The sequence below is a fragment of the Aythya fuligula genome, chromosome 1 (assembly GCF_009819795.1).
Source record: "Aythya fuligula isolate bAytFul2 chromosome 1, bAytFul2.pri, whole genome shotgun sequence".
Classification (NCBI taxonomy): Eukaryota; Metazoa; Chordata; class Aves; order Anseriformes; family Anatidae; genus Aythya; species Aythya fuligula.
The window spans coordinates 151,869,091-151,895,982 of NC_045559.1; the positions used below are offsets into that span (position 1 = coordinate 151,869,091).

The 26,892-nt window shown below is 42.6% G+C and overlaps 1 protein-coding gene across 1 annotated transcript; it reads left to right on the forward strand.

The window, feature by feature from the left end:
• The first annotated feature begins 3,172 nt into the window (after positions 1-3,172).
• On the forward strand, positions 3,173-19,584 carry SLC15A1 (solute carrier family 15 member 1). The gene is made up of 21 exons (XM_032203373.1): positions 3,173-3,395; positions 3,483-3,624; positions 5,502-5,621; positions 5,786-5,885; positions 6,122-6,212; positions 7,622-7,705; positions 8,765-8,847; positions 9,994-10,080; positions 10,706-10,795; positions 11,558-11,602; positions 11,712-11,744; positions 11,871-11,959; positions 12,908-12,989; positions 14,328-14,453; positions 15,709-15,858; positions 16,294-16,343; positions 16,951-17,058; positions 17,198-17,294; positions 17,719-17,865; positions 18,661-18,768; positions 19,390-19,584. Exons 1-21 carry the CDS (start codon positions 3,173-3,175, stop codon positions 19,582-19,584), a joined length of 2,250 nt encoding a protein of 749 aa, XP_032059264.1.
• The last annotated feature ends 7,308 nt before the right edge of the window (positions 19,585-26,892 follow it).

Below are 26,892 nucleotides of genomic sequence, written 5' to 3' on the forward strand. Positions count from 1 at the left end.
TAGTGGTGTGTGTATATACAGTGGTGTGTATATGTATATATATATATATGCATATATATATATATATGTAAGGGTGTATGTAATATAAGATGGTATATCAGTGCTGACCCTTCCTGTAAAAGAAAAATAAAGGTGTAAAGTCAAGTTGGTTGACCAATAAGTGTCTCAAACACTGAAGTCAGTCAATGCTCTCTGGAAGACGTCTCTGCCAGGTTTCATGCTGGGGTAATAATCGTACCCTCTAGCAACAACAAAAAAGCTAACAACCAACTAGAAGTTCCATCGTTATTATTGTTAGTAGTATTGTTATTATTGTTGTTATTATTTTCCCCAAGGCTCAGCTAACAGATAGGCGTGAGCTGCTCAGGCAGATGTTCCCTGTGTGTTACAAGAAGTTTGCAGGATGGTGCACATGCTCTGGAAATGACAAAAAGCAGAAATAGTCAAGGAGTTATGAAGATGATCTCTGTCGCTATAATGCTTAGTTATCATCCCATATATCTGCTCACATGAGTTGTGTAGGGGACATTGCCAACAGCTTTAATGACCTGGATATTTGCATGTGCCCTGGCACTGGTATGTGAGCACCTTCTGGATGCTACTCGATTTTTAGGAAGATATATTCTTCAATTATCTTCATGATACGTCCTGTCTTTACAACGAAGATGGCTGTCCACTTCTTTTCACTGAAGGCAAGAATCGATTTGTTCTAACAGTTTTCAAAAGGAACCTAATTACATTGTGTGCCAAACACCATAGATGTTGCTGTCAGCTCTTCTCCTCTGTTTTGAACTATGGACTAAATGCTAGCAAACACATTTTTCTTATAGGGATCTATTATAAGCACACTTCGTTTGCAGGCAGGGATTTCAAAGTTCACGTCTTGTACTTGGTCTTATCTTAACGATAATGAACTTGTCCATGCGGTGCTGTAGGAAATGCTGACATCCACTCCGTGGGCACCGTGTTTATCTGCAGTGCTGCGAGCCCAGCCGAGCGTGCCCTGAAGGACAGAGCTTGCAGGGGCTGCAAGGCGCTGTCTGCAGCTGCAGTGCTGCTCACCACCGTGCTGTGGTGCTTTGCATCATCGGCCCCTTTGATTTTATCCCTGGCAGTGTATGTGAGTCCACGCTTAGCCTGAGAAACAAAGGGAAATCAATTTTTTTCTAATAACCTCTTTGCACCATAAGAACCCTCCCTCTGACTGAAAATTTACTCATCCCGAGCGTGTGTGTGGTTACTGAACAATACCATGTTTGCTTTTCATGCTTGTTTGTTTTAAGCTGAGTTTTTCCCATTGTTTTTTGCTTCGGAGAAGCCTTACTCAGTTTCCAATAACTTGTGTTCTTTCCCCTCCCCACAGGTGCAAAAAGTAAGGACTCAAAACCGGTGAGTACTGCTTTCTCTTATGCCATAGTAGCAAGTTGCTATACTCCTTCTCTAGATTACTTTGGGTAACTTTAGCTGTGTGAAAAAAAAAAAAAAAAAAAAAAAAGAAATAAAATAAAAATCTTGTAAACATGAGATAAAAATACTTTACCTATAAAGTAACACATTACTGGCCAACACAAACAGGAGATAGCCTGGCAGCTCCCAACATCCCAGCTAGACATTGGTGTGCTCACCACCCTGATAAGATGTCTGAAGAGCCATTGTTGGCTGGACCGGCATCAGCTGGGAGCAGAAGGGTCCCCAGGGCTCATCCTTGGTGCTGCTGAGCTGTCAGCATCTGCTGACTCTCCTCTGGGCCTTGTTTACCTCGTGGTGTTAGCATTCTTCCTCGTGAATCTTTGAACTGTTAATGACACCTGTCTCAGCAGTCCTATATCTGTCTGCAGCTTTGCTTTCCTTATCTCGCAAGGCTTTACCCTGCAGACTTTCCCTGCAGCTTTCCCACAGCTTCCTCAGCAGCTGAAGGCAAGGGTGTGCAGCTGGGTGGTGCCGGGCCTGTACCTGGGATGCAGTGGGGTTGCCACCTCTTCTGTGGGGCAGATAGGGCTTTCTGGACAATGGGGATGGCAACAGCAAGTGTGCCAGCAGGTGTGTGTGCAAGCACAAGTACAATGCAGCAGGGGCTTTCTTTCATTTTCAGACGGCTGATACATGCACTTCCATTTATTCTAAAGCACCAGAGTAATAGGCATCCAAAGATATCCTTTACTTGGCTTTTTGACTCCAAGTTCAGATGGCTTTTGGTTTCCCAAGTCTTTGTAGGGCTGTATTGCTCCTAGCTGAAGAAGTTTCCACTTGGATAATATTAAAAAAAAAAAAAAAAAAAGTTTCTCAGAGCTTAAATTACAGATACAAATGGCTTTCATTTCCTTGTGCAGAAAATATTGTAGTGTGTATTTCTAAAAAATGAGACAAGACTGATCTTTACGGTCTAGGTGAGTCACTGAAGTGGATGCGAATTGGCATAGCTTTAAGGACAAAGTCTTGAGTTTTAGTAGAAATCTGATTTTTGCAACTTGCTGAATTAAACCCTGAGGAAATAAGCTATGGAGGATTATATCAACTTGTATTTCCAGTGTTTTTATAGAAATGGTATCGTATGTTCAGCCGCTAAGAAAAGAAGGTGATCAGAAATTAAATGACCAGTCCTACCACTTAGGCTAAATTTGCAGCCGATGGGTGCTTTTCCCACTCCGTCACAATGGCAAGAGCAGTGTCACAAATTGTATTAGGGCTATTGTGCCTATCACAGCAGCTGAAGGATCAGGAAGTCTGGCAGTTAGTGCCATAGATTAGGAGCAAAGTCAGTTTTATTGACAAGAAATGGGGGATTCTTCATCTAGCGGAGAACATGCAAGAACAGGGAGCTTTCCTGAGGTGTGTTTGAAGGAAATGTTTAAATGTTCATCCCAACTGGAGGTATTTAACAGTACTGCCAGGCTTCTAACTCCCTTGTGCTGCTGGGGTTTGGGCTGTTCGGTTTCTCTTCTAAAAATATTGTGTTTTTTTTTTTTTTTTTCCTTGTGTTTGGTTACCAGTCAAAATTACTGCAAGTGCTAAATGCTTAAGATACCGGATGTGTGAAGTACAAAGCTTGCAGGTCCAAGCTCAGAGGTCCAATATAGCCTTGCTAAGGATGCCATGCGAAGGGCAGATGAGAAGTGTGTAGAGCTCTGGGGAAAGGGAGGGGAGGTGGGAATTGATCTGGATTCAGGTTCCCATGCCGCCTCCTGATGCCTGGGCATCCAGCAGCTCCCACAGGGGCCGTATGGATCTCAGTCGAGCAGTAGGTCACAGCACACCGTGTCAGCTCGTCCTGCACAGCCCCGAGCTCACGCTGTCTGTCTCTTGCCTCCAGCCTGGCTGCTTTGGCTACCCCTTGAGCATCTTCTTCATCGTCATCAATGAGTTCTGCGAGCGGTTCTCCTACTATGGCATGCGAGGTACGTCCCACGCCCTGGGTCTCCCTGAGCCTACTGCTCCCCGGCCCTGATGCTGGTTTGTAACCTGCTGTTTTATTCTCCCTACAGCTGTGCTCGTTCTGTATTTCAAATACTTCCTGCGCTGGGATGACAACTTTTCCACGGCCATCTACCACACCTTCGTTGCTCTGTGCTACTTGACGCCCATCCTGGGAGCACTCATAGCAGACTCCTGGCTGGGAAAGTTTAAGTGAGTGCTTACTGCCCACCCCAAAAAACAACTCCAGGATTTTGTTCTCTAATTATATATCTCTAAGTATTCTCTAATTTCAGTATTGACTTAACATCTCGGTGGGCGGTTTTACTGAACTGCAGCTTTTTAAGAGGACAAACTCTGTTTTTGCGTGCATGCAGTCACTCTGAAGTCATGCTGAAGTCGTGCACCGAAGTGTAGCCAAATTGCCTCTAACAATATGACCTGGCTCTCCTTTACTGGTGTCGTGATTCTAATAGTGTTTACTTCGCCAGAAAAAGCCCAGTAAAGATTTTTATTGAAGGTTATGAGTCAGGAATGCTTGTTGTCTTGTCAAAGGTCTCCCAGAGATTAGAGATGAGGCAGGCTGCTTTGTCTTCAGCCCCTGCCAGCTGTGCTCTTTGTAGCTGGCCTGAATGAGAAGAAGAGGAAAAAAAAATGAACAAAAAGAAACACAAACTCTATTTTGTCTTGTTTTACCAAGATGGAGCTTTGCAGACCTTGCATCCCTTCCCTGCTGGTAACTGTGTGCACTAGTGGCACAGCTGCCAGCCCCCTCGCAGGAGCTCGGTAGGACTGTTCAGAGCTTAGCACTGGGACTTCAGCTCAGCAAGAAAACACATGCATTTGAAAAATGATCTAATTGCTTGCTGGTTTTAATATGCAGGTACCTTAAAACACCATGGGGTGCAGTGAGGAAGGCTGAAATAATGCTTGTGTAAATATCTGTGATGACAAGAGCCAGAGGAGGTTACCCAAACTTTGTTAAACACTCACAGGAGAGCCTCAATCTATGTGCTTTGTGCAGCATGTGCCAAGGAGCGTGCTGGGGTCTGCTCCAGATGGCGTTAGATGTGATGTTCTTGGGGAAAACAGAGCAGAAACTATAAAAATTACTTTTTTTTTTTTTTTCCTCTAATTGAGTAATGTATATGCAGTGCCAATCATGCAAGTACTCTCTTCACAGCATGCCTCACAAATAAAAACCACAAGTTTCTCCCTGGTCAGCTCAGGTTCCTTTTCCATCGGAAACTTTTTCCCAAGTTGTTAAGCCAAGCAACTACAGAAACCACAAGGAAGTGCTATTTTAAAAAGTTATTTTTTTTTTTAAACAACAAAAAAAAAGTGGTAGTAAGTACCACTACATAGCACATTTAACTTCACTGTTGCACCACTTTGTATAGATTTATACCTTGATAAAGTGAAGAGCATTTATCAAAATTAGGTGAATCCTGTTTTAAAGTGAGAAGAACTTGGTCAATGGGATGAGCAATGCTTCCTCTGGTGCTATGGTGCCTCTTGTGTCACGGTGCTCCAAGCTTGCTGTGAGGGTCTCCTGCCTTCATCAAACACATTTGGGTTGGCCTAGGTCCCTTCATTCTCGTGGGCTGCTCTGCACTTGGGACTGCTGCTTCTGCAGTCTGATTTGAAATAACCTAGCATCACTGCATCTTATTGCTCCTGCTTATCCTCCAAGCAAACTTGGGTCTGTGCCTGCTGAATGGAGTCCCAGCCACAAAAGCAGTTGAACACGAGCTATAGTCAAACACTGACGCTCTCACAAAGTTCAGATGGAGAATGTTCTTCCACACAAGAAAGAAGAATTGGTCATCTTGCCTTGCTTAGTTAAACAGGGCTTTATAAAATAATTCTGTTAAACAAAATAATTGTAGAAATACTATTGGGACAGAGGTATGCGGAAAGATTTTTTTCCAGCAGCTTGTGGTAAGCTGAGTCCATAACTTGTCATATCTGTTGATCATGTTTCTTTGTTAAACGTCTTCAGAATAAGCAAAAGTCTGCAATAATTATGTGTATGTATGAACACATAATTGTCAATGTATATAAAAATTTATCTCCTCTCTTTATAACAGGACCATTGTCTCCCTGTCCATTGTCTACACGATTGGGCAGGCAGTCATGGCTGTCAGCTCCATCAATGACCTGACAGACCACAACAGAGATGGCACTCCAGATAGCATTGCGACGCACATGTGAGTTGCCTTGTACACCTTTTCTCCATGTTGGTGGGGGGACAATTTAAGCCTTAAACTTATGCTACTTGCATTTCAACTGTCTTGCAATCAGCCTTGTATGCATGCTGTAACTAAGACAGCAGAGAGATTTCTTTTTTTCATTTTTTTCTACTCTGTCCTAGCGCCCTGTCCATGACTGGCTTGATTCTCATTGCACTGGGCACTGGTGGCATCAAGCCTTGTGTGTCGGCGTTTGGTGGAGATCAGTTTGAAGATCATCAGGTAAGAATATATTTCAGATTTTTAGTCATGTACATGTTCATATTAATGCCTGACTATTATAGTAATCTGATGTATGTATTTAGACAAGTACCTTATTTTAGAGCTTCCTGAATACCTGAAGAACAAGGTAGATAACTATTTGTCTTGAACTGTGCAGAGTTTCTGATGGTGCAGTCTAAGATGATCAACATGGCTCTGGCAAACCCTTTCTAAAACTGTCTTCGTTCTTACTGTAGGAAAAACAAAGAAGTAGATTCTTCTCTCTCTTTTATTTGGCCATTAATGCTGGAAGTCTCATATCCACTGTAATCACCCCAATTCTCAGAGGTAAGTCCAGTCGTTTATTCATAAAATAGTTAAATGAAGGATGAGCGTTGGATTGCAGTCATTTAGGCTTAAATGAACAGGTAAATCAGTCTTCGTATTGTCTTCTATGTCATCCAATTTCTTATGGATGAGCAAAAAAAAAGTTTCAGATCTGAATTACCTTCAGATCTAGTACTTCTGAAGGGATACAATGTAGTGAGCAGCATGATTCTGAACGAAAAGCAGACCACTGATCCATATGCATAGAGATTTTCATTGCAAGCTTATGCAGATGGGGTAGGGATGTGCTTGGCATGAGTTTGAGGAAGGCTGTTTTTCTCAAAAGCAAGAAAATAGAACGCAAGCTCCTGAATAATCCTAAAGCACTGGGCTGAAATCCTGCCTTTTGGATTCTTTGACAGCAGCTGAGTGGAACAGACTGCGCGGAGCATTTTAGGTGCTTGCTTAATGCAAATTCTATTCTCTCCCAAAATGGAAGGAGATGTGCAGATGGTACAACATGCAGCTTGCTTCCATGCTCATACAGGGTGAAGAACACCTTGGAAAACTGGCAAAAGCAGCTGAGGAAAGTGATACCATTACTTTCTGTGACAGCTTAACTAAAAAGATAATATATAACTCAAATCAACACATTAATTAGCTGCAAGCTATCTTTTTTCTAATGAATCTGTTCGGTTCTTTCATAGAGGTATGGTGAAAATTGTTACTTTTAGTCTTTTGTTACTTTTCCCTGTTAGTTGCTACATCCACACTCAAAGCATCATTTCAGGATGTGTGTGTGAAGCCTATGAAAAATAATCACCAACTACTGACCAGGGGTGTGTTTGTGTGTGCATATTTTTCACAAGTTACACTTGTTATGTTACTTATCTTCACTTATGAACTTGTCCCAAAGCCTTTATAATCTAGGTCCTTTCTCCCCAAGAACATGAATTTGGCCATTTTAACGTGATTCTTCTTTCCCCCGTGTAAAATTAAATGTAAATCTCCTATGAGGAGAGGCTGAGAGAGCTGGGACTGCTCAGCCTGGAGGAGAGGAGGCTCAGGGGGATCTCAACAATGTATATAAATACCTGAAGGGAGGGGATGAAGAAGATGGAGCCAGGCTCTTTTTCGTGGTGCCTGGTGCTGGGACAAGAGGCAGGGGGCACAAACTGGCCCCCAGGAGGCTCCCCCTGAGCCCCAGGCAGCACTGCTGTGCTGTGCGGGTGTGGGAGCCCTGGCACAGGCTGCCCTGAGAGGCTGTGGGGTCTCCTCCTTGGAGACCTTCAGAAGCCACCAGGACAAGGTTGACTCTGAAAGTGAGGACTATCCTAAAGAGTCAACAATGAATGCAATGAATAGAAACCCTATGTGAAACATTGGCAGCAGCCCCTGGGGCTTGTATCTAACACTGCGTTGTGTTTCAGCTCAACAGTGTGGCATTCACAGCAAGCAGCAGTGCTACCCACTGGCGTTTGGAGTTCCCGCTGCCCTCATGGCTGTTTCATTGAGTAAGTTGAACTGTTTGCATCTTGCTGCTTCAGTTGTAGGTATGGTTAGGTGATAATGATTTCCAAATAATAAGAAAGTGGTTGAAATCTCCAGATACCAATCTCTGATAAGAAAATTGTCATGCAATATACTGTCTGTATCGCTTAGCCTACTGGGGTTGTAGAAGTAAATGATCTTTTGAATGTAGGATGAGACCTTAAGGAAAATGTGGTTTTCAGAAATTACTCATAGCTCAGCACGGTGAACTATGCAAGGTAACTGTCCTTGCACTTGTGAAATACCATCCTGGTGTGCCAGTATTTATCAAGCTATTTTCATTTTTACTAGCTGTACCACAGATTAGTCCCTGAGCCTTTTGGCTGCAGTACAAAGACCAAGAACCTGGTGCTTGCAGAGGCAACTTTTGGAGGTTTTGTCTTTTTTGTTTGTTTTGTTTTTGTTTCTCTCCTGATGGAGCGGCTGCTGTATGCCATGGTATCCCTCTCCATGAGGGACCTGACCAGGACCCTACCCAGCTATTGGTGCCCCCGTCTTATCAGTGCACCCAGCCCAGGGCGACGGCAGCTTCAGGTGTTTGCCCATTGCCTTGCCCAGCACGTGGGAGGGTGAGGCCAGGGAACGTGTCCGTGGGAGCTGTGAGTGCTGGCAAGTGCTGTAGTTCAGGTGAAACCTCACGTGTCCCTGCGTGATGTAAGATGCAGTGCCCTTGGCTCATGAAAAGCAGTCATTAAGCTTTTAATCAGATGCATCAAGGCCAAAGAGAAGGTCCAGAGTGGTTCTCGATTTGGCCATAACTCATGTCCCACTGAGGATGGCCACTTACCCCAGGAGTTTTAGGATTTAGTCCTGTGTCATAAATCATAGCAATCTGCTGATACTAATTTGATTTCTTTTACCACATAGTAGCATGGCAATAGTCACATTCATTGCTCCTTAAAAATTTTACTTTCAGCCTGATGCAATTGCTTAATTGTCAAGGTTTTAATACTGTTTTTTTTTTTTTTTGGGGGCCGCTGTTTTCAGTTAATCACAAATTGCTTTCTGTTTGCTTACTGTAGTTGTGTTCGTGATTGGAAGCGGAATGTACAAAAAAGTTCAACCTCAAGGCAATATAATGGTTCAAGTTTGCAAATGCATTGGAGTAAGTAGTGCTTGTGCTCCCAGAAAGCCTGACAGGATTTTCAAAGCTGCTCAGTTCACTTGCCTAGAGCAGAAATCTATATATTATGAGGAAAACCTATGAAGTTTTCAACTCTTCTTTCCAGAACACTTTTTACTGGTACCTCCAGATTTAGACTGCCTTTTTTATTTATCTGTCTCTGTTTATATCTGAATTTACACACACAGAAGACAAAGCAAGATGTTAATCACGTGTAAAAGTTTATCCCAACCTCAGGGAATCCTCCTCTTGCTCATTCATGTACTTTTCTATAGCCCTGTAGGAAGACAGGCAACCGTGCAATGACTTGAGTCAAGAACAGAGGTGCTGGGATATCTTATCAGCAAAAATGTATTGCTTAGGAAAATAAGGCCTTGTTTACAATGCAGTGTATTAAGGAGGTCAGGGGATTATATATCAATATAGTATATACTGATATACAAATAGTGTAATAAATACTGATATATAAGCAAGCCTGCAAGGAAGGGAGCTAAATCTGCGTTGAGTAGCACTGCACATCCCACACTTGGCAGTGTCTCAACTCTGAGATCAGGGGACTTTTCATTTATGAGCTTCTTCATTCCCCACGCAGCTCTGCTAGCTTGTTACAGCCCAGACCTTGCTTGTCCTGTAAGCACTGCCGAAAACAAATCTCTCTATGTGACTTCTACTGTCACTTAGAGTGCTTCCCCTAGAGCCCAGCCCAGCTCAGCCATGCATGTTATGAAAGTTTGTGGATTCCTTCAGGACTATATTTGCATATGTTAAGTATGAAGGAATTTCTACAAGATACAGTTTTTTTATAGTGAAATGTGCTCTTGTAGCCATTCAGCTCTGAAGAGCTGTGCAGATGACATTCTTGATTGCTATATGTATTAGCCTTAAGTAGGCAGGCCTTCAAGACCTAACAGCCACCCACATTTAGAGCTGCTCAGAGTAGCTCTGAGCTGTTTGGTTTACCTAGTCCCAGGTGCACACTTCACTGTATAGGTGGTTTCATGCCTTACCTTCATTATTCCTGTAGATGCTTAGGGGAGGTAGCAGAGGTCTCCTTTATGTATGAAACAGCTGATAGTCTTAGAAATGTTTGAAACGTCATTAAACAAAGTTTTAATGGTCTCTCCCCAGTTTGCCATCAAAAACAGGTTCCGGCATCGCAGCAAGGAGTATCCCAAGAGAGAGCACTGGCTAGACTGGGCGAGCGAGAAGTACAGTGTAAGTACTGTGTGAGCACTCCTGTGCCTCGGCATCCCCTGGCCCTCAGCTCCTATGCTGTCTGCTCTGATCCGTTGCTTTGAGTGCTAGGTAAATAGTTTTGGGCCTCACAGCCACGTAGAAGTTGATGGCCTTGTGTCCCATGGTCCCCCGACCATGTCCCGTGCTCCCTGGTCTCCTGTCCACCTTGCCCTGCTCTCAATGGCAGCGCAAACCTTAGCCTCTTCCCTTTATTTTACTTTTGCCCATGTGTATTTTGCACGTGTGAAGTGCATTCCTCAGTTCCCCATCCTTTGAATTCCTCCTACGCAGTGCTGCTAAAAGCTACTGGGAAAACGGAGCAGTGAGGAGCTAAACCTTCTGCTGCCATTGCAGTGTGGGCCTGGCAAGAAGCTTTTCTGCTATCAGTGTCACCTTTAACCAGCAGCCCTCCCCACACCCAAAAGCAGACCTTGTGCTTTTTAACAGAAGTCAGCAGAAGCACCCACAGCATCCAAAGTTCAGGCTGTGGGTAAACACTGCACGAGAGGTCTCATGTCTCCACCTGCTGCTGTGCGGTGAACAGCAGGGGAACTGTCTGAGGTTTTTCATTAATGCCTTTTTTTATCATTCTCCTTCACTGCAGAAACGGCTGATTACTCAGACTAAGATGGTGCTGAAGGTGCTGTTCCTTTACATCCCACTCCCCATGTTCTGGGCACTTTTCGACCAGCAGGTAAAGCAGAAATGGTTTGGCTTTGCAGTTAAAGCTGTGCCATGTTGCTACGCATTGTGGAGTCACTGCACCTAGGAAAGTGCCTGTGTGAGGGTGAAAAGCACTTCTCTTCAGATTCCTTACCCTGATTGTAATGCACTGTGCTTATTCTGAGTCAACGTTCACACAGTGTCCTGTGGTCCAAGAACAGCCAGCTGAAATCCAATTTATCTGGGCATTCCCAGTGACTCTGAGCTCAGCCTCTCCAAATCTTGTGTAGGACAGTGCTGAGACAGGAATCTAAAGCTTTCTTGGCTCCAACTCCTCTTCGCTGTCAGTCGAGGTGCAGTGCAGGGTCCTACTGTAAGTGCTCTGGAGATCCAGGGAGGAGATGAGCTGGGTGCCAGCCTGCTTAATCAGAGTGATTAGTTTGTCACACATACTCACACCTTTAAGCCTCACACTTTTAAGCATAAGCTTGTCGTTGTCTTGGATGGAGTGCTCATGACCCATGAAAGCAGGTTTTCATTGTTTCAGGTATTGAAGTATGAATTTAGGAGGGTATCTGAGAGAACTGGTGCCTGAAAGCTTTATCTAAGGCAGAGCACGTTAAGTTTGGCCCAGCCTGGCTGCATCATGCATTTTTACCAGTGAGCTGTAACTGTGAGTGTGCCCTGCTGCGATCAGGCAGACACCTTTCCAAACACTTTACTTAAAACAATTCAAGAGGAACTTCAGGAGGCTGATTAACTGTGGGATTTAATTCTCTCTTCTTCTGCCAAGGGCTCAAGATGGACACTGCAAGCCACCACGATGGATGGGAACTTTGTAGGTTACTTTTTCTTTTTGCCTTTTTCCCCTAACATTTACTTTTCCTATCAGTTTGGTTTGTTTTCATAACACTAAATCCTATTTATCTTTTTTTCTTTTCCACCAGGGAGCTATTCAGATTCAGCCAGACCAAATGCAGGTATAGTAATCTTCTGTCTGACAATCCTAAGTACTTCCCAAAGATGATATCCGTATATTATTGCCCTTCATAAAAAGGACTTTGAAAATACTTACCTTTTTCCCTTATTATGTTCATCTTTAACAGACTGTCAATCCGATCCTGATTGTTATAATGGTGCCAGTTGTGGATGCTGTGATTTACCCTTTAATCAAGAAATGCAAGATCAATTTTACGTAAGTTGACGTGTTTACCTGACTTCAGCAGAGGCTCATTTTAGTGGTTTCTTTAAGCTGCTCTTCTGGCCCTAAACAAAAGCAAGCTTCCAGCTAAGGAAAAAATAATGCTGTATTCAAAGTGGGGTTAATATTTAAAATAATAATAATAATAGAAGGACTTTACAAACGGGGCATGAAGGCATCACAGCCTAGAGGAGAAGAATCTAATAGCACGGTGCCAATGTGATTTTTCTTCAAGCTAAGGGCAAAATCTTCTGATCGCAGGAGAGAGGCTGTCTACTGCTAGTGTTTTCTGCTAATCTTACTTTTCCATGAAGAATTGAAAAAATAGGGGTGGTGGGTGGTGCTGGGCTGGAAATACTTCTGTTCATTTGTGGGCACTCTGAATCAGACAATTGTTGCCATAAATAAAATATCTACCTTAAATTTACCCTTAGCACTTAACTGGATGTCAGTAGATGTCTCCCAATTCAATATATTTCCCTGACTTTTTCCATTCATTATTTCAATTTACACATAGCAATATGGATAAAAGTTGCTATCCTTTTGCAGAAGGTGTAACTTTTTGTCTGTTCATTGTTTCTAAGATACCAGCTGTACTGGATTTTTTTTTTCTTTCTGTAGATCTGATTTTCCCAACTCAAATACGGAAACCTAACAACAGTTTTGTTTAGATGATGGTTAACTCTAGGAATGAGCCCAGTAGATGCAGAGTAACAGGTTAAGATGCTGCAGGAAACTTAATTTCCCAGTAGTGTAACTCTGAACTAACACTAAGAGGTACTCGGCGTAGCTGAATACTTCATCTAACATCAGCCCTTTGGACAGTGACAATATCCTATCTGTAGTCGTTTTGGTTTCCTGTTTCAGAAGGGAAAACTTCACACTGAAAGTTTTGAATTAATATTTGTCTTAATTTGCATATATCTTTTGTTGCTGTACCAGGCCTCTGAGGAAGATCACTGTTGGCATGTTCCTTGCTGGACTGGCTTTCATTGCTGCTGCCCTTGTGCAACTGCAAATAGACGTAAGTTCAGCCTCGTGCAAGTACTGGATACTTTGTTGTTCATGCAGAACAGTCTGTTTAAGGTGAAAATGAGCCAAATATGATGCATAAAATAGTTGTAACTTAGGAACCAAGCATGTGATCACAGAAGTAGAGGGAGGAAAAATATAAAGTATATTGCAATGCAGTGTGATTAGCATAATAAAGCTACCTACGAACACCATACTGCCAAACATCTCATCTGCCATTATCATAAATCATGCATTAAAGGCAACCTCAGGTCTTTAAACTGAGATTAAAAGCTGAAAAGCAGAGTTTTTCCTTATCGGGGAGCTGCTTTTCATCTCTGATCTCTTCTGACATCTAAACTGGAGGTGAAGCGTGAAAGGCCACAGTGTTATCATACCATCAGTAAAAATGATTCCTGTTTAAGGCAGGACTCATCACACCTGGCTCTGCTTGCTTCAGAGGGAGGTGTCATGCCTGAAAGATGTAGGTTTTTCCATGTAGCTGGGGAGTCTGACACTTCTGGGCAGTTGCCATCCAGAGCTGTCCGCCTGTCTTCACGTGCTATTGAGATAAGATGCACAGCTCTTAAAAAGCTTGAGTTAGGAATGAGGAGCTCCCTCCTTGATGTCTGAGTTCAGCAGTGAAACAAGCCTTATACTCCCCTTTGTCTCCAAGCTGAGAGTAAAAGGTTTGGCCTTCAGTGGGGAGGGCCAGAGCATGTACATAGACATAACATAGATATGTACCTGCACTGGGCAGAAGTGTGGCCAGAGCTGGCAAATTCCTTGACTGCTGCACAGGAACTTTTTGCAGAAGGGAAGATTTGGACCTTTTTTGTTGTGTGGTTGTACCTAAAGAGAATGAAAAAGACAAGTAGAGGAAGGTCAAGGCAGAATTGCAATACATACATACAGCTCCTGCAGCTCTTGAGGCTCTGCAGGAGCAGAAGGTACTTACCGTTACGTCTGATGGAAGGTGGAGTCTCCAGAAGTTGCTCTGTTTCTTTGGACTCTCACACTACACGGTGCCTATACCTGCTTCTGGCCAGTTCAGCAGCACCAGTGATGGGAAAAAGAGTCAGAACATTGTACAAAGAAGTTCAGAAACCTACACTCCCATAGGATGTGGGAGAAAACAGCTCCCTGACCTGCAGAGTGGCCTTGATAGCAAGACAGCTTGTGAGACTAGCAAATAAAACAGTTATTAAAATTGCATCCCTACAACTGATAACCACAGATCATCAGGTAAATGGCAGACTTCGTCACGAGATAAATAAGAGTGCAGTAATTATAGTACCTTTCTCATGTGACTTAAGATAGAGCACTGATTCCACTTCTTTCTATCCTACAGAAAACCCTTCCAGTTTTCCCTGCAGCTGGGCAGTCCCAAGTCAAAATAATAAATCTAGGTGCTGATAACGCAAGAGTAACATTTTCACCTCAGAACGTGGATGTGACCGTAGAACCTCTGCATGGGGTAAGTAAGGGGAGATGGGGAACATCAAATCACAAAGCTGAATGGAGCAAGTCAAAGTCGTTCTTAACTAATGGCTCAAAATCGATTCTTTTCTAGTTTTTTTCCTCTATTCATTTTAAGCATTTCTTCCTCTTGTGGAATAAATTGTTACTGAAAGCATACAGGGAGTAAAGAAATAGTACCTATTTCAATATCCTAAGGAGAATGAGTTAATATGCTAGTAATATACTTAGTAATGGCTTTCAATTAATGGAAAACTTCACTCTTGCTTAAAAAGGTGCCATTTCTTAACAGTGAGAACAGCCCTGACTTAAAAAAAAAAAAAAAAAAAAAAAAAAAAAGAAAAGAAACCATCCATCCATGTCTAGGAAGTCAGTGCACTTACTGTAAGAGATCACTTGTGTGAACAAGGAGATTTTTGTGTGGCTACATCATTCAAGCTTTAGACCTTGCTGTCAAAGAACCTTTTTAGGTTCCTTTACAGCAGAGTTTTGATTGTTAACTCTACTGACAGCAAAATGCAGTGGAGCTGATGGACCTTTTAAATAATGGATACAAGGAAGTCTTAGCAGCACAAGTGTATTCTCTGGTAGCCTGCTGCCCTGTTTCCGTATGTGAAGTCCATATAACCATGACAAACACCTGAATACGAAGCATGTGAAATGTTCTACTCCCTACGGTGGATGTCTTATAATCAAGATGTTTTGGATTGAATTCTATACACCTATAACATATCAACATGTTTATTAAAGAATATTTGCTTTCCATATTTTATGCTTCTGAAATGTAGCTAGAATATCTAAAATGCGTATCCTGGTAAGAGTTGTTTCTGTTATGCTGAAACCCAAAAGGTGTGGTTTGGATTAGCATTTTGTAGGAGGAGGGGCCATTTGGAAAATGCTGCGTTCTAGTTCATGCTATTGCTGTCTTTATTGCTAAACATAATTTGGCTTGGTGGTGGCAAACCTGATTTAGCTGGATAAAGCAATACACAGGAAAATGTAACAGCTCTTCCGTAATGCTTGTAGGAAGTTTGTAGTACCTTAACATTTGTGTAAAGGAAGAAAATAGTCATAAATATCGATCAAACAAAATTAGTGTCTGACATAGAAAACTACAAAAATGGAAGTGAGGAGATGCTTGTGATCTCTGTTACTTCAGAAGTAAACTTACGACCCACTGAATCGAGCATTTCCTCAAAGGTATAGGCAAACGCAGTTGCGTGGAAATTCACAGCAATTTGTCTTCTTTGTAGACGGACTACAGGATATTTGAGACTTCCCAGTTGCAATATGTAGTGGTAGCCTCTGGAAGTAACAGTGCAACTCTAAGTGCCACCAGCACAGGCGGAGATCGGTACACTCTCACGGTTAAAAATACCGCGTCAGGCATTGCCGCTCAGTGGGTAAGTCTGCCTAAATCCTAAGAAATTTGTTAATGTCGTAGCAACTATCTACATGGAGTGTGGGAAGCTCAGAGGACAAGCTCTGGGGAGCCTCTCTTTTGTTTTGTTTTCCCTCTCCCCCTCTCTGCTGCCTGAGGGAAAACTGCACCAGTGAGACTGAGCTGTAGAGAGCAGGGCAGGCAGGATGCTGGGACAAAATAACCCTACAAAGCAAACAAAAAGACACTTGACCAACTTAGCTTTACAGTTTCAAAGAGGCTTAAATGTGTGGCCTTATAGCATTTTCTGGTAGAGACGTATCCTAGTAGTAACCTAGAGGTAAGGTCTGGAGTCCGGCTCTGAAGCCTCTATTGGCTTTTGCTTGTATGTAATAGGGTACATTTAAGCTGTTCACTGATGCTTACTAAGCCTCTTGATAATGGTCTCTTCCACCAGCTGTTTGACAATGTCACATCAAAACCAGAAGAAGGAAAGAATCTTATCAGGTAAATTTTGTTTTGCTCCTCCGCTTTGCAGTGATGCGACTGCCCCTTCAGTCTACTTCTTGGGCGGACTCTTCTTGCTCAATGCCACTTTCTGTACTGTAGGAGCTCTCCACTTGCTGTACCCCTCACTCAGATGCTTAGGGGGTGTAGGAACTTCCAGAACACAATTCATCCGAGCTATCTTGCATATCTACTTTGGGTATAATTTAGCTAAATCTTGGCAGTGAGTGTTTCACTCTACTGTCTAGACTTTTGTTGTTGTTGTTGACAACAAGCACAGATATAGATGTCTACCTCCTTTTTAATCTCAGGTAAGAAGAGTCCTACCACTTGTCCATTTTTCTTCCACGTCTTCCCTTTGCATATGCATTTGTTACTGACTGTAGTAAATGCTTGCTTCTGACATTTTCCTAAGCAGTGGGACAATGTTGGATCTAGCTCGCTTCTTGCATTAGCCATGATTAGCCCGATTTACAAATCTTTCAAAAGTGTTAATTTTCAAAAGTGAAAGGGGAAGGCTTAATACTCATGGTGATGCTAATATATAAACTAAAACCTGTATTCTTTGGAATGCTAAGCAAAGTATTCATCACTTTTTATTTTAAAGATTCATAAACAATTTGCATCGGACAGCCAATGTCACTATGGGTGATGCGGATTTTGGAAAACTGACGCCTCTCTCTGCCACTAATTACAGTGTTTTTTCAGGAGGCAGGTAAGCATTTCCTGCACCTTAATCTAACCACTTAAAGAAATAGATGTACTTGTCCTCGAAAAAGGACATAGAAGCTTTTTATATACTACACACAATTGTCTATAGCCATGGACTGAACTGTGGTCTTTTCTTTCTACAGAACAGATAAGATTGTGGTTTCTACAAATGAAACTACCTGTACAGCTACTTCAAACTCACTTGGATTTGGCGGTGCATATACAATTATAATTAATGAGGTGAGGTGCTGTTGGATGGACAAGAGTTCTTTTCATTTTAATATTCTTTAATTAAAAAACACTCGAACAATTATTTCTCTTGCCTTTAATTATACGTATGGTAGAATTCTCATATGTTAAACTGTCTGAACATAAACACTTCATTAACAAAGGTAATGATGAGCATGATAATGATATAATGCAATAATTCATGTTCATCACTAATGGCTTTAAATTCTTAGCCTTAGTAAGGATTTGCATGGATTCTGCTGTAAAATAATTACCACTTTACAACTTGCTGTGTGGTGCTTCATATATAATATTTTTACTCTCCCAGAACTTTGTGTATGTATATGCAATTACATAAATGATGTAGAACTGTTTAGGTTGCCCTCAGTGTACAGACTCGTTATTGCTGTTCCTAATGTGTCATTTTAATTTCCAGTGTTCTGGAAACGTTGCTACATTAAACTACAGTCAAGATATTCCACCCAATACAGTTCACATGGCTTGGCAGATCCCTCAGTATTTTATTCTAACATGTGGAGAAGTAGTCTTCTCTGTAACTGGGCTGGAGTTTTCATACTCACAGGTAGGTTTTGCCGCTCAGAGCCCTCACTGCGTTAAGAGTCATGAGTTAAGTCCTTACCCTGGTACAAATCAAAATCTTCTGTGACCTTTTGTTATTAAGAGGTGGTTCCCTCATCGTACAAACAAAGCAGAGGTATCTTTAGAGTCCCCTAGAAGAACTGTAGGCAGGTGCAGAATGGGCTTGTTTCACTAAGCATTCAGTGTTCTCCGTGGAGCTATTTTGAATTATATCACATGAAGATTTGATCACCAGTCCTCAAATCACCCGACATGTGACGTTCCATTGAAAATAAATAGAACTGTATTGCTGCTGTAAAAGCAAACTAGAGACTTCTCAATTATAAAATGAGCCAGTACCTTATCTTCAAGGTTGCACTGGCTTAATTATTTTTTTTTTCCCACGCAACGTTTAGCAGCAGTTTAATTATACACTATGAATTGCCCTGTCTTCTGACTTTGGTTTGTATTACTAGGTGTGTGTTTCTTACCTTAATTCTAAGTCTATACACTGCAGTGATGGGAACATAAGTTGTGGCTTGCTTGCCCGTGATGTGCTCAGTTTCTTCATTTGGTGTGTATCATGTGAGACTGAGCCAAATGCAAAATGTGCCTGCTCCTTGGTGCGTACAACATAGGTGTTACAGCCACTATTAGAAAGCTCTTGTTCCTCAAAGCTTTCCCCGGGTCTGTTTAGTTCTGGTTAGGGAACCAGTGCTTGTTATAAAGTAAAGAATGCTGTAAACATCAGGAAGTGCTAGCGGTGTTTGACCAAAAATTACGTGCCTTGTCTCTGTAGGCCCCGTCTAACATGAAGTCAGTGCTGCAGGCCGGATGGCTGCTGACGGTGGCTGTCGGTAACATAATTGTCCTTATTGTGGCTGGAGCATCCAAACTCAGTCAGCAGGTAAGTGCACAGACAATTGGTGTACTCCTGTATTATGCTGTTAAAAATCAGCTCTAATACAGGGGGGAGTCATGGCCGATAACCCTCAGTCATAACTTTTGAGCATCAGCTATTACAGTGGAGTTGTATTTTCAACTGGAATACACGAGGCTAAAGTCTTAGGTAGAAGAGTTTACCAGTCAGCTGTAGAACTGGTCTCACTCTCCACCCAGGTCAGTAGAAACTTTACCCCTGCCAGCCTGGTTGAAAATGAGACTGCCTTACCCTCTTGCCGTCTGGCCAAAAGGAGGGGCTGAATTTCTTCTTCAATCTTTTTGGTCCATTCCCACACTTCCAGAAGAAGGATACTATGAAACTTTTCAGCATGCACAGGACTTACTCTTTTTGCTTTTCAATGAAGACAGAACAGCTGAAAGGGTCTCAATTTAGAGCTGCTTTATTATCTGTTATACACATCTAATACTTATTCCTTTAAGTCATACTCTACTGGTTCTGTGTGCTCAGTTCCACATTTGGAATTAACTTAATTCCTTGCAAACAGTAAGATGGTACAATTCTTTGGAGGAATGACTATTGATGACTTAATTATACATTTGTGTTTTGTTTTGTTTTGTTTTACAGTGGGCAGAGTATGTGCTGTTTGCTGCCTTGCTGTTTGCAGTTTGCATTATTTTTTCTGTCATGGCTTATTTTTATACCTATATTGATCCAAATGAGATTGAAGCCCAACTTGATGAAGAAGAAAAACAAGTCAAAAAGGATCCATACTTACAAGAAAAAGAAGAAAAAGAAGCCGAAGCTGTCTCTCAGATGTAGAAGGTGTATTCAAGAGAACTTGTAAATCATGGTGTCCCATTAACTGTCCATGCAGTAAGAGGAATCAGGGTATTGCTAACAGCACTGGATAATATGCCTCATGGGAGATGTTAAGAAAAAACTGTTCTGACTTTAAATGCAGCCTCTTGAATCAAGAGGAAAAGATAAATCTCTTGTACAGAACACGGTATCCTGAAGAAACTCCCGCAGAATTTGCACTATTAAAATGTACCTCAAGCTCAAATACCATAGCATTAAAATGTTGAAATTGCACTTGGCACTATTAGACCCTGTGAAGAGGTGTATTTTTGTACTACATTTCAATTTTATATCACAAAAGAAACAAGTATTGCCAAGAAATAGTAATTGAAGCCAAGCTGTCTGCATGACCCGTCTACCCTCATTGTTACTACCCATTGTGCAGCAGGTCACACGTGCCTTAAATTCTTTTATATGTCCTTAAGGACTGTGGGAGCAAAGCTCCTGGATTTCTCAGGTTAAAACATGGCTTGGACATGCACTCTGGTGTTCTTTGTATGCCTGTTAACTACCCACTTGACTCCCGGTATGTTCTTAATTAAATGTATTAATGAGGTGTCCACTGAGGTAAACAGACAATGGCAAATGATATTTGGAATAACAGCAATAAAACTTGTAACAAAATATTGGAAGTGGGGTAAGAGTACTAATGTTTATTTTTGTATGCTGCTGTCTAGACTGCTGGGGTGCTAGGATGATCTTTCATGTATCTTATAAGATAAGATTAAATTAATCAAGTTAAAAGTCGATAATTCTAACTTCAGTCCTTGTAGCTAGACAGCAATGTGGTTCTTTATTTCAAACAAAAATACTTAAAAAAAAAAAAAAAAAAAAAAAAAAGCAATCAAAATTTGCACCCCTGTCTGACCAGGTAGATACAGCCGATGTCCCAGGGAGCTTAACAGCTGGGTGGATGGGTATGGAAGAGAGGGAGCAGAGGAAGAAGAGCAAAGTTGTAGCTGTGTTTTTCAAGGAGAATCTGTGCACTTACTCGGATTTGTTCAAATCAGAGATGCATTTTAAAAGGTTTGTGCAAATGAAGGTTTTTGGATGAAAGGTGGGTCGTTGGCAGTGCAGGAGCAGGCACAGTTCTTCCCTGAATAGCCTTCACCGTTACTTCCTCAAGCAGCAGCAGGACCAGACGTGGCCAAACCACTTGTGCTTTAGTGAAGGGTCATTTGTCTTTCCTTGCAACACTGAAATGGCCATGAGACCTTCTGAGACAGTCCTACGGAAACTTCTCTGGTGAAAGTGGCCCTGCCTTGTGTAACAACATTGCTGCATTTTGGAGGTGAGGAGGAAATAAAACCTGAAGCTGAAGAAGCTGTGTAGCTAAATAAAAAAATAATGAAAATGATGCAAGAGCCAGGAGGGAAACAGAGCAAGGCACTTCTGCAGTGCTTGCTCTCTATCTGCTGTTGCAACCCCTCCTTTGATCTGCATCTGCTGTTAGTGGCAAATAAAACCCTCATGAGATTAAGATGACATCTCAGCTGTCTGCTCATGTGAAAATCTGTTTGTCTTCCTCCTGTGAGATTCAGCTGATGGCAGTGCTTGTCGCTTTCTGATTTTCTTTCCATCATAGCCCATAAAGGCTTTTTTTACTCCAAATTGAACATCCATTCCTTACAGTTTGGGAAATTATTCAATTCTGATAAACTTTTATTTTTTATTTTCTTAAAATCAGTGCTCCTGGAGCCGTGCTGTGCTTCCCTGGTATTAAAAATTGGAAATGTCTTCTCCTTAGATGGCAGTCCTATGTCCTAAAGGTCTTTATCTTACAAAGAAATACATTCCAAGTAAAGGTTAATTCAATTGGCACCGCTGCTTCAGGCTGGTACTTCACTTCAGCGGGGTGCCTGAGATCAGTTCTGTAGCCACCTAACCGAATTAATGACACTGAATGTGTTTTTAAGCTGCAATCTGCTCCCAAGCACGGGCAGGCGGGGGCTGACGCTGCTGCATGGGTTTACCAACATCAGAGCTGTGCTGGCAAGGCCTGGGTCAGCGCTGAATCAGCGGAGGGGCTGCATGTGAGCATGGAAATGAGCATGGGGGGGACAGCATAATGCACACCTACATTTACACCTGGATTTTTGCTGCCCTACAGGGAGCATGGGGCTAAAGGTGATGTATTTTCCACCCCAGCAAGGCCCAAGGGGCTGCTGCAGACCACCTTGTCCCCTAGTGTGGGACCAGACCATGGTCACTGACCATGGCATCATTGTCTGAGCTACAGAAACCCAGGGTAGGTTTCAGCTTTTTTGGGGGGAGAGGTGGCCAGCACTTAGACCAGACCAGAGCCACCTCCAGCCTGCCCTGGGGCACCTTTCTGAGCCAGAAGGTTTCATTTTGTCATTTTTTTTTCCTTTTTTTTTTTTTTTTCAACAAAGCTGCATGTTGTGATCACGGCTCTAGGTAGTACTAAAAGAAATAAAATATACAATCATTTCCTATTTTTATTTACCATTTATCACAGACTCCTTGCACAAACTTCCCTGATTTAAAGCAAATCCTCCCCTCTCGCCGGCACCGACTCGTGATTTCCAGCCACCAGATGGCAGAAAACTACACGAAAGAGACTGAAAAAGATGCGGTGGCACTGGGTCTGAGACAGCGAAGACCCTCTTTGCGTCGTTTCATAATGATTTTCCACACCTAATTACCCCAAACTATAAGTTATCCTATATAGAGAACAGCTAGTGCATGCATCACCATTGCTTTTGAAGACTCTGGGGCTGCTGTGTGTTTAGGAAAATAAAACTGCCCTGACTGATTTAGTCAAGTGATGGCCCCTGGTAGCACTGTTGGAAGTCGTATTTACAGTCTTCTTAAAACTTTTAAAAACCTGTTAGAACAGCCCAAATCCTATGTCGCATTGTATGAAGAGACTTTGATATTGATGGAGAGTAAAGAAGAATAAAGCTGCCCATGCTGCAACACCCAACACTCTTACTCTAAAGGATAATAAAAATCACTGGGATTAAACCACCAGAGATGAAACCCTGCCCTGAGAAGCGAAGCCCCAGGCAGCTGTGGGGAGGCGCAGCCATTTTGTGACAGAGAAATGTCAGTCAGGCAAAGGGAAGTTTGCTCCTGTGGGAGCAGCGGGCTCATCACAGGAAAAAATACCACCTCACGTTAAATACAGGTGTGTATAAGACACTCCACCAACAGACTGCAGATTGTTTTTATGTGGATTCAAAGCTTGGGTTGAATCTACACTTGGTCCTGACAGACTAAGGATGCACTGATGTCAGGTTCCTGCCTCTCTGGAGACGTCCCATGCTGGTGATCTGTTGTACAACCTCTCAGCCCAGCCCCTTTCTTTAACAAGAAAGTCACTGTCACTGCATTTTGGGGGGGACCCAATGCTCTCTGATGGCAGCCTGGTGAGGCCATGCTAGGTAGTTGGGTAGAGTCACTGGGTGCCAGCTCCTGAGGCACTTCCAGCCAGATCTCCAGGCTGGGCCAAGGACCCGTGTGCTGCACCCTGATCCCTCTCCCCAGAGCTCCTTCTCCCTGCTCTGTCCTCCACAGGGGAAGCTGCAGCTCAGGATTGCTCTGGGCAAATTTTCAGCTCGGATTAAGTTAATATGAAACAATGCCAGTGCAGGAGGAGATGCTCACGGGGAGGAGCAGCCTTTCAGCAGTTAAAGCCCAGAACGATGCTGCACCCACATGGATTTCAGGGATGTCTGCAGTTTAATTTTAAAGGTGAATTGAAGTGCTTTAAAATGATCTCCACAGAAGTTTGTTAAACCCCAAAGTCATTAAATACAAACACTTTAGGTATATAAAAATCACAGGAACACTTTGAAAGTGCTTCATTCTTTGTTTTACTTGCAGAACATGGTTACATGGTTTTGTGTTTCTTCTGGAGGAATGACTTAGAAATATACAGGAAAGTCTTGAGCTCTAATAAAAAACAGGTTACAAATTTTAATTTACTTTCATAAACACAAACAAATGCAAGCACAGAGCTTCATTACAATGCAAGCCCAGCTTGCTCTGTGAGAAAATTGTGGAAATAAGTCACTGGCTACAACCCTTATGCAAGTGAGAAAGGAGGAAGACGTGCCATGAGGAGCTGATGTAGTGCCTAGAAAGAGCAGAAATCGAAAGCCTAGTCTGTCTTCAGAAGATGCAGAGTCAGTACAGGTCACTTGTGGCAGCAGAGTCTGGGGCTAATTTATCTGTTTCTCACCTGAGCCTCATCAGAAAATAAATGCAGACATTTGGGCCCCCTGCTGGTCTCTCTGACTCTTTCTACTTGCAGCTCTGGTGCTGAGGCAAATCCCCCAGCTATCAGGGACAGCAGGATGGGCAGTCAGTGCTGCTCTAGCCTACAGGCCCTTAAATTTATTTCAGAGCAGGGAAGAACACCAGTGTTGTTGCAGTGCAGCAAAACCTTCTTTGCAAGTAAAGCACCGGGTACCCCCTCTCTCAGCTGGAAGAAGAGCAATACCCCCACGAAGCCTGCCCTCTTTACAAAGATAGCAGGGAAACTGAGCCGGTGACTGCAGAAGCCAAAGGAGCGCAAGGCTTTGGGATCCTGCCAAAGTCCTGGTGCAAGTGGGAGGCTGCAGCAGATTTTTGTGAATGAAAGGAGGTCTGCAGGAGGAGGTGGGAGATTGCTGGAGCTTGTCAGAGCACCGGGAGCGCTGCAGGAGCTTACCGGGTAGCTACTTTTAGAAGGCCGTGGGATGGGAACGATGGGGAGGGCTCAAAGTACATGCACAGGCCCTGCATTTCTGTGGGTCCCTGCTGCAAGCTGAGATGGTGGATTTTGTGGGATCAAAGAGCCGGAGCCACCACCTGACTCCACACAGGACATCCTGGATGCAGTATGGCTTTATAGCCCATCTGAGCCCACTGCGGGCCACCAGTGATGGGGTGAGCAGGCTTCCTTCTGTCCCTCATCACGGTGTCCCTGCTGTGGGACGCATGGGCTTGGCTCAGTGCTGCAACGGGAGGCTTGCCCAGCCAGCTGTGGATGTATTTCCCGTGGGATCAGCGAATTGATCCAAATCACCATGCAGGCATGTGATTGCTAAGGCATGGAAGGGAGCCAGGACTGGGAAAAAAGGAAGAGCAGGATCAGCACTTTGGCAGCAGACTGCAGTTAAACTGGATTAAGCATAACATGAAACCAGACCCTAAAAAAAAACCATCACGCTGTAATGATTTTCTTTTGTTACTGACACCCTAGACTGACAACTGAAACTTGCAGGAATCCATGTATTTCTGTGCTGAGTGGCTGATTACAATACATTTCTGCCCACACAAGACATTACAAGTAGCTAGTGGTATACCGTGAGATTATTTAATAAAGGGCTAAATTTTGGCAATTCCTGAATGTAAATATTGCCATTGATTGCAAGACCACCACTTATCAGTTACTAGTGAGACACAGTACAACTTCTTCAGGGACGTCAGTAGCCTGCAAGCAAACATTTTAGATCTGTGATGAAATGAACCGTCTAGGGACAGAGTTATAGTTTAGAGCATCTCACCACGATTACAAGGTCACCCTTAATGCATCCATTTAGCCCGGAGATTCTGCTACTCTGTTGTGTACACAGGCATTAATCTGAGATAAGAACTGATGTCTCCATTACCAAATGTGAAATACGAGAGGCAGATACAGAAGGTATGCCTTCTGTTTGTGTATGCTTGGCTTCTGTGACAAGGGGGTAAGAGAAAAGTTTATAAAAAGCAAGATTTAATGAAATGATGCTCTTTGGGGACAGAGGCACCGTGCAGTATAATCAGTCTCGGGTTTCTTAATGAGCTCTAGTTCCCTATGTAATTTTAATTGCCTGTCTGGAATACTAAGATACTTTCAGGCACTTATATTCTGCTCATTATTAATAAAGGGCGTGCAACACTCAGGATGCTTCTTCCATTTCCTGCCTCGTCCCTGCTTGTCCATTATGATTCTCAGGACTACAAGAAAGTCAGTTTCCTCCTATTCATAAGAATCTCAAAAACCTGCAATTTTATATGAAAGATATGAAGTATACCACCGCAGGAAGCCAAATATTTGATAGCAGCACGTTTTAGACAAATTTAGCAAATTATTGTTTTTTTCTTTGGGGAACATAAAAAGTTATTAAACTTTTTTTTTCTTTCTTTCTTTTTTTTTTTTTTTTTTTCTCCTCAAATCAATGCTTATGAGTCTTAAAGATGAAGGCCATTTTTAAACATAAATCTGTAACAGACGAAATCATTTTCTGATGAGATGGATTGTTGTCCCATAGCTTAAATGCACATCCATGTAGAGTTGCAGAAGGCTGATCTGTGTGTTTCTGAAGCCACGTAGCTTGCCCTGCTGCCATAAATACATGGCACAGGGCTGCTGTTGGCACGTCATCAGAGAGGAAGAAAGGCTCTGTCATGAGCTTTGTGGACGGGATCCTCTTTCCACTAAAAATTGAAACCTTTGTGGCACAAACACAACTGGCGGCAGGGAAAATGTCGGTCCTGGACAACACATCTCTGTAAATATTTGGGGAGAGGAAGAGGAGAGACCTTGGAAAATTAATGAATTAAAAATACTGAAGTCTTAGTTTGACCTCTGTTACAACTTTCAGCCAAGCTGCCCCCACTTGCAGCCGAGGAGATCCCCTTGCAACCAGGCCTAATGACATGGATGGGACACAAGCCCCCCGCCGCCTCCACTTTGTGAACTGTAGGTAAATAAACCTTCACCATGCAAATATCTTTAATTTTTTAAACTTTTCATTTATTTTTCGAATAAATGGTAATGTGCCAATTCAGCTATAGTTAGGACACCAACAGAATAATATGGAGTGTAATCCTGTCCTCACCCAAGTCAAAACACCAGATTTTTATTTCTTCTGATCCAGAGAAATACTGTTCCTGATGTCCATGTGAAAATCACATGAGAAGGGATGGGACCCATCTGGCTGTATGGGTAGGCTATTTGATTATTTTGCTGTCCAGACACAGCAAGTGGTGCTTAAAGCCTTTCTTTCTTTGATTTCATTACTGGGGCTCTCCAGAGTCCTGTTACTTTTTTTCTCTTCTAGTAGACTGACTTATCAAAAGTTAAAGCTCTCTTTAATTTGTCGCAGTGAAGACTACAGATTTCCATTTGGGAAGTAAGGAACAAGTGACTTCTAACATGTTACTGTCATAGGAACAAATCTTCCATGAATTTGTAACATTTTAAAATGAAAATATTTTTATTTTTGGTCCCTCCTGCATTTTGTGGCAGTGAGTCCCACTGTTCATTTGTGTTGC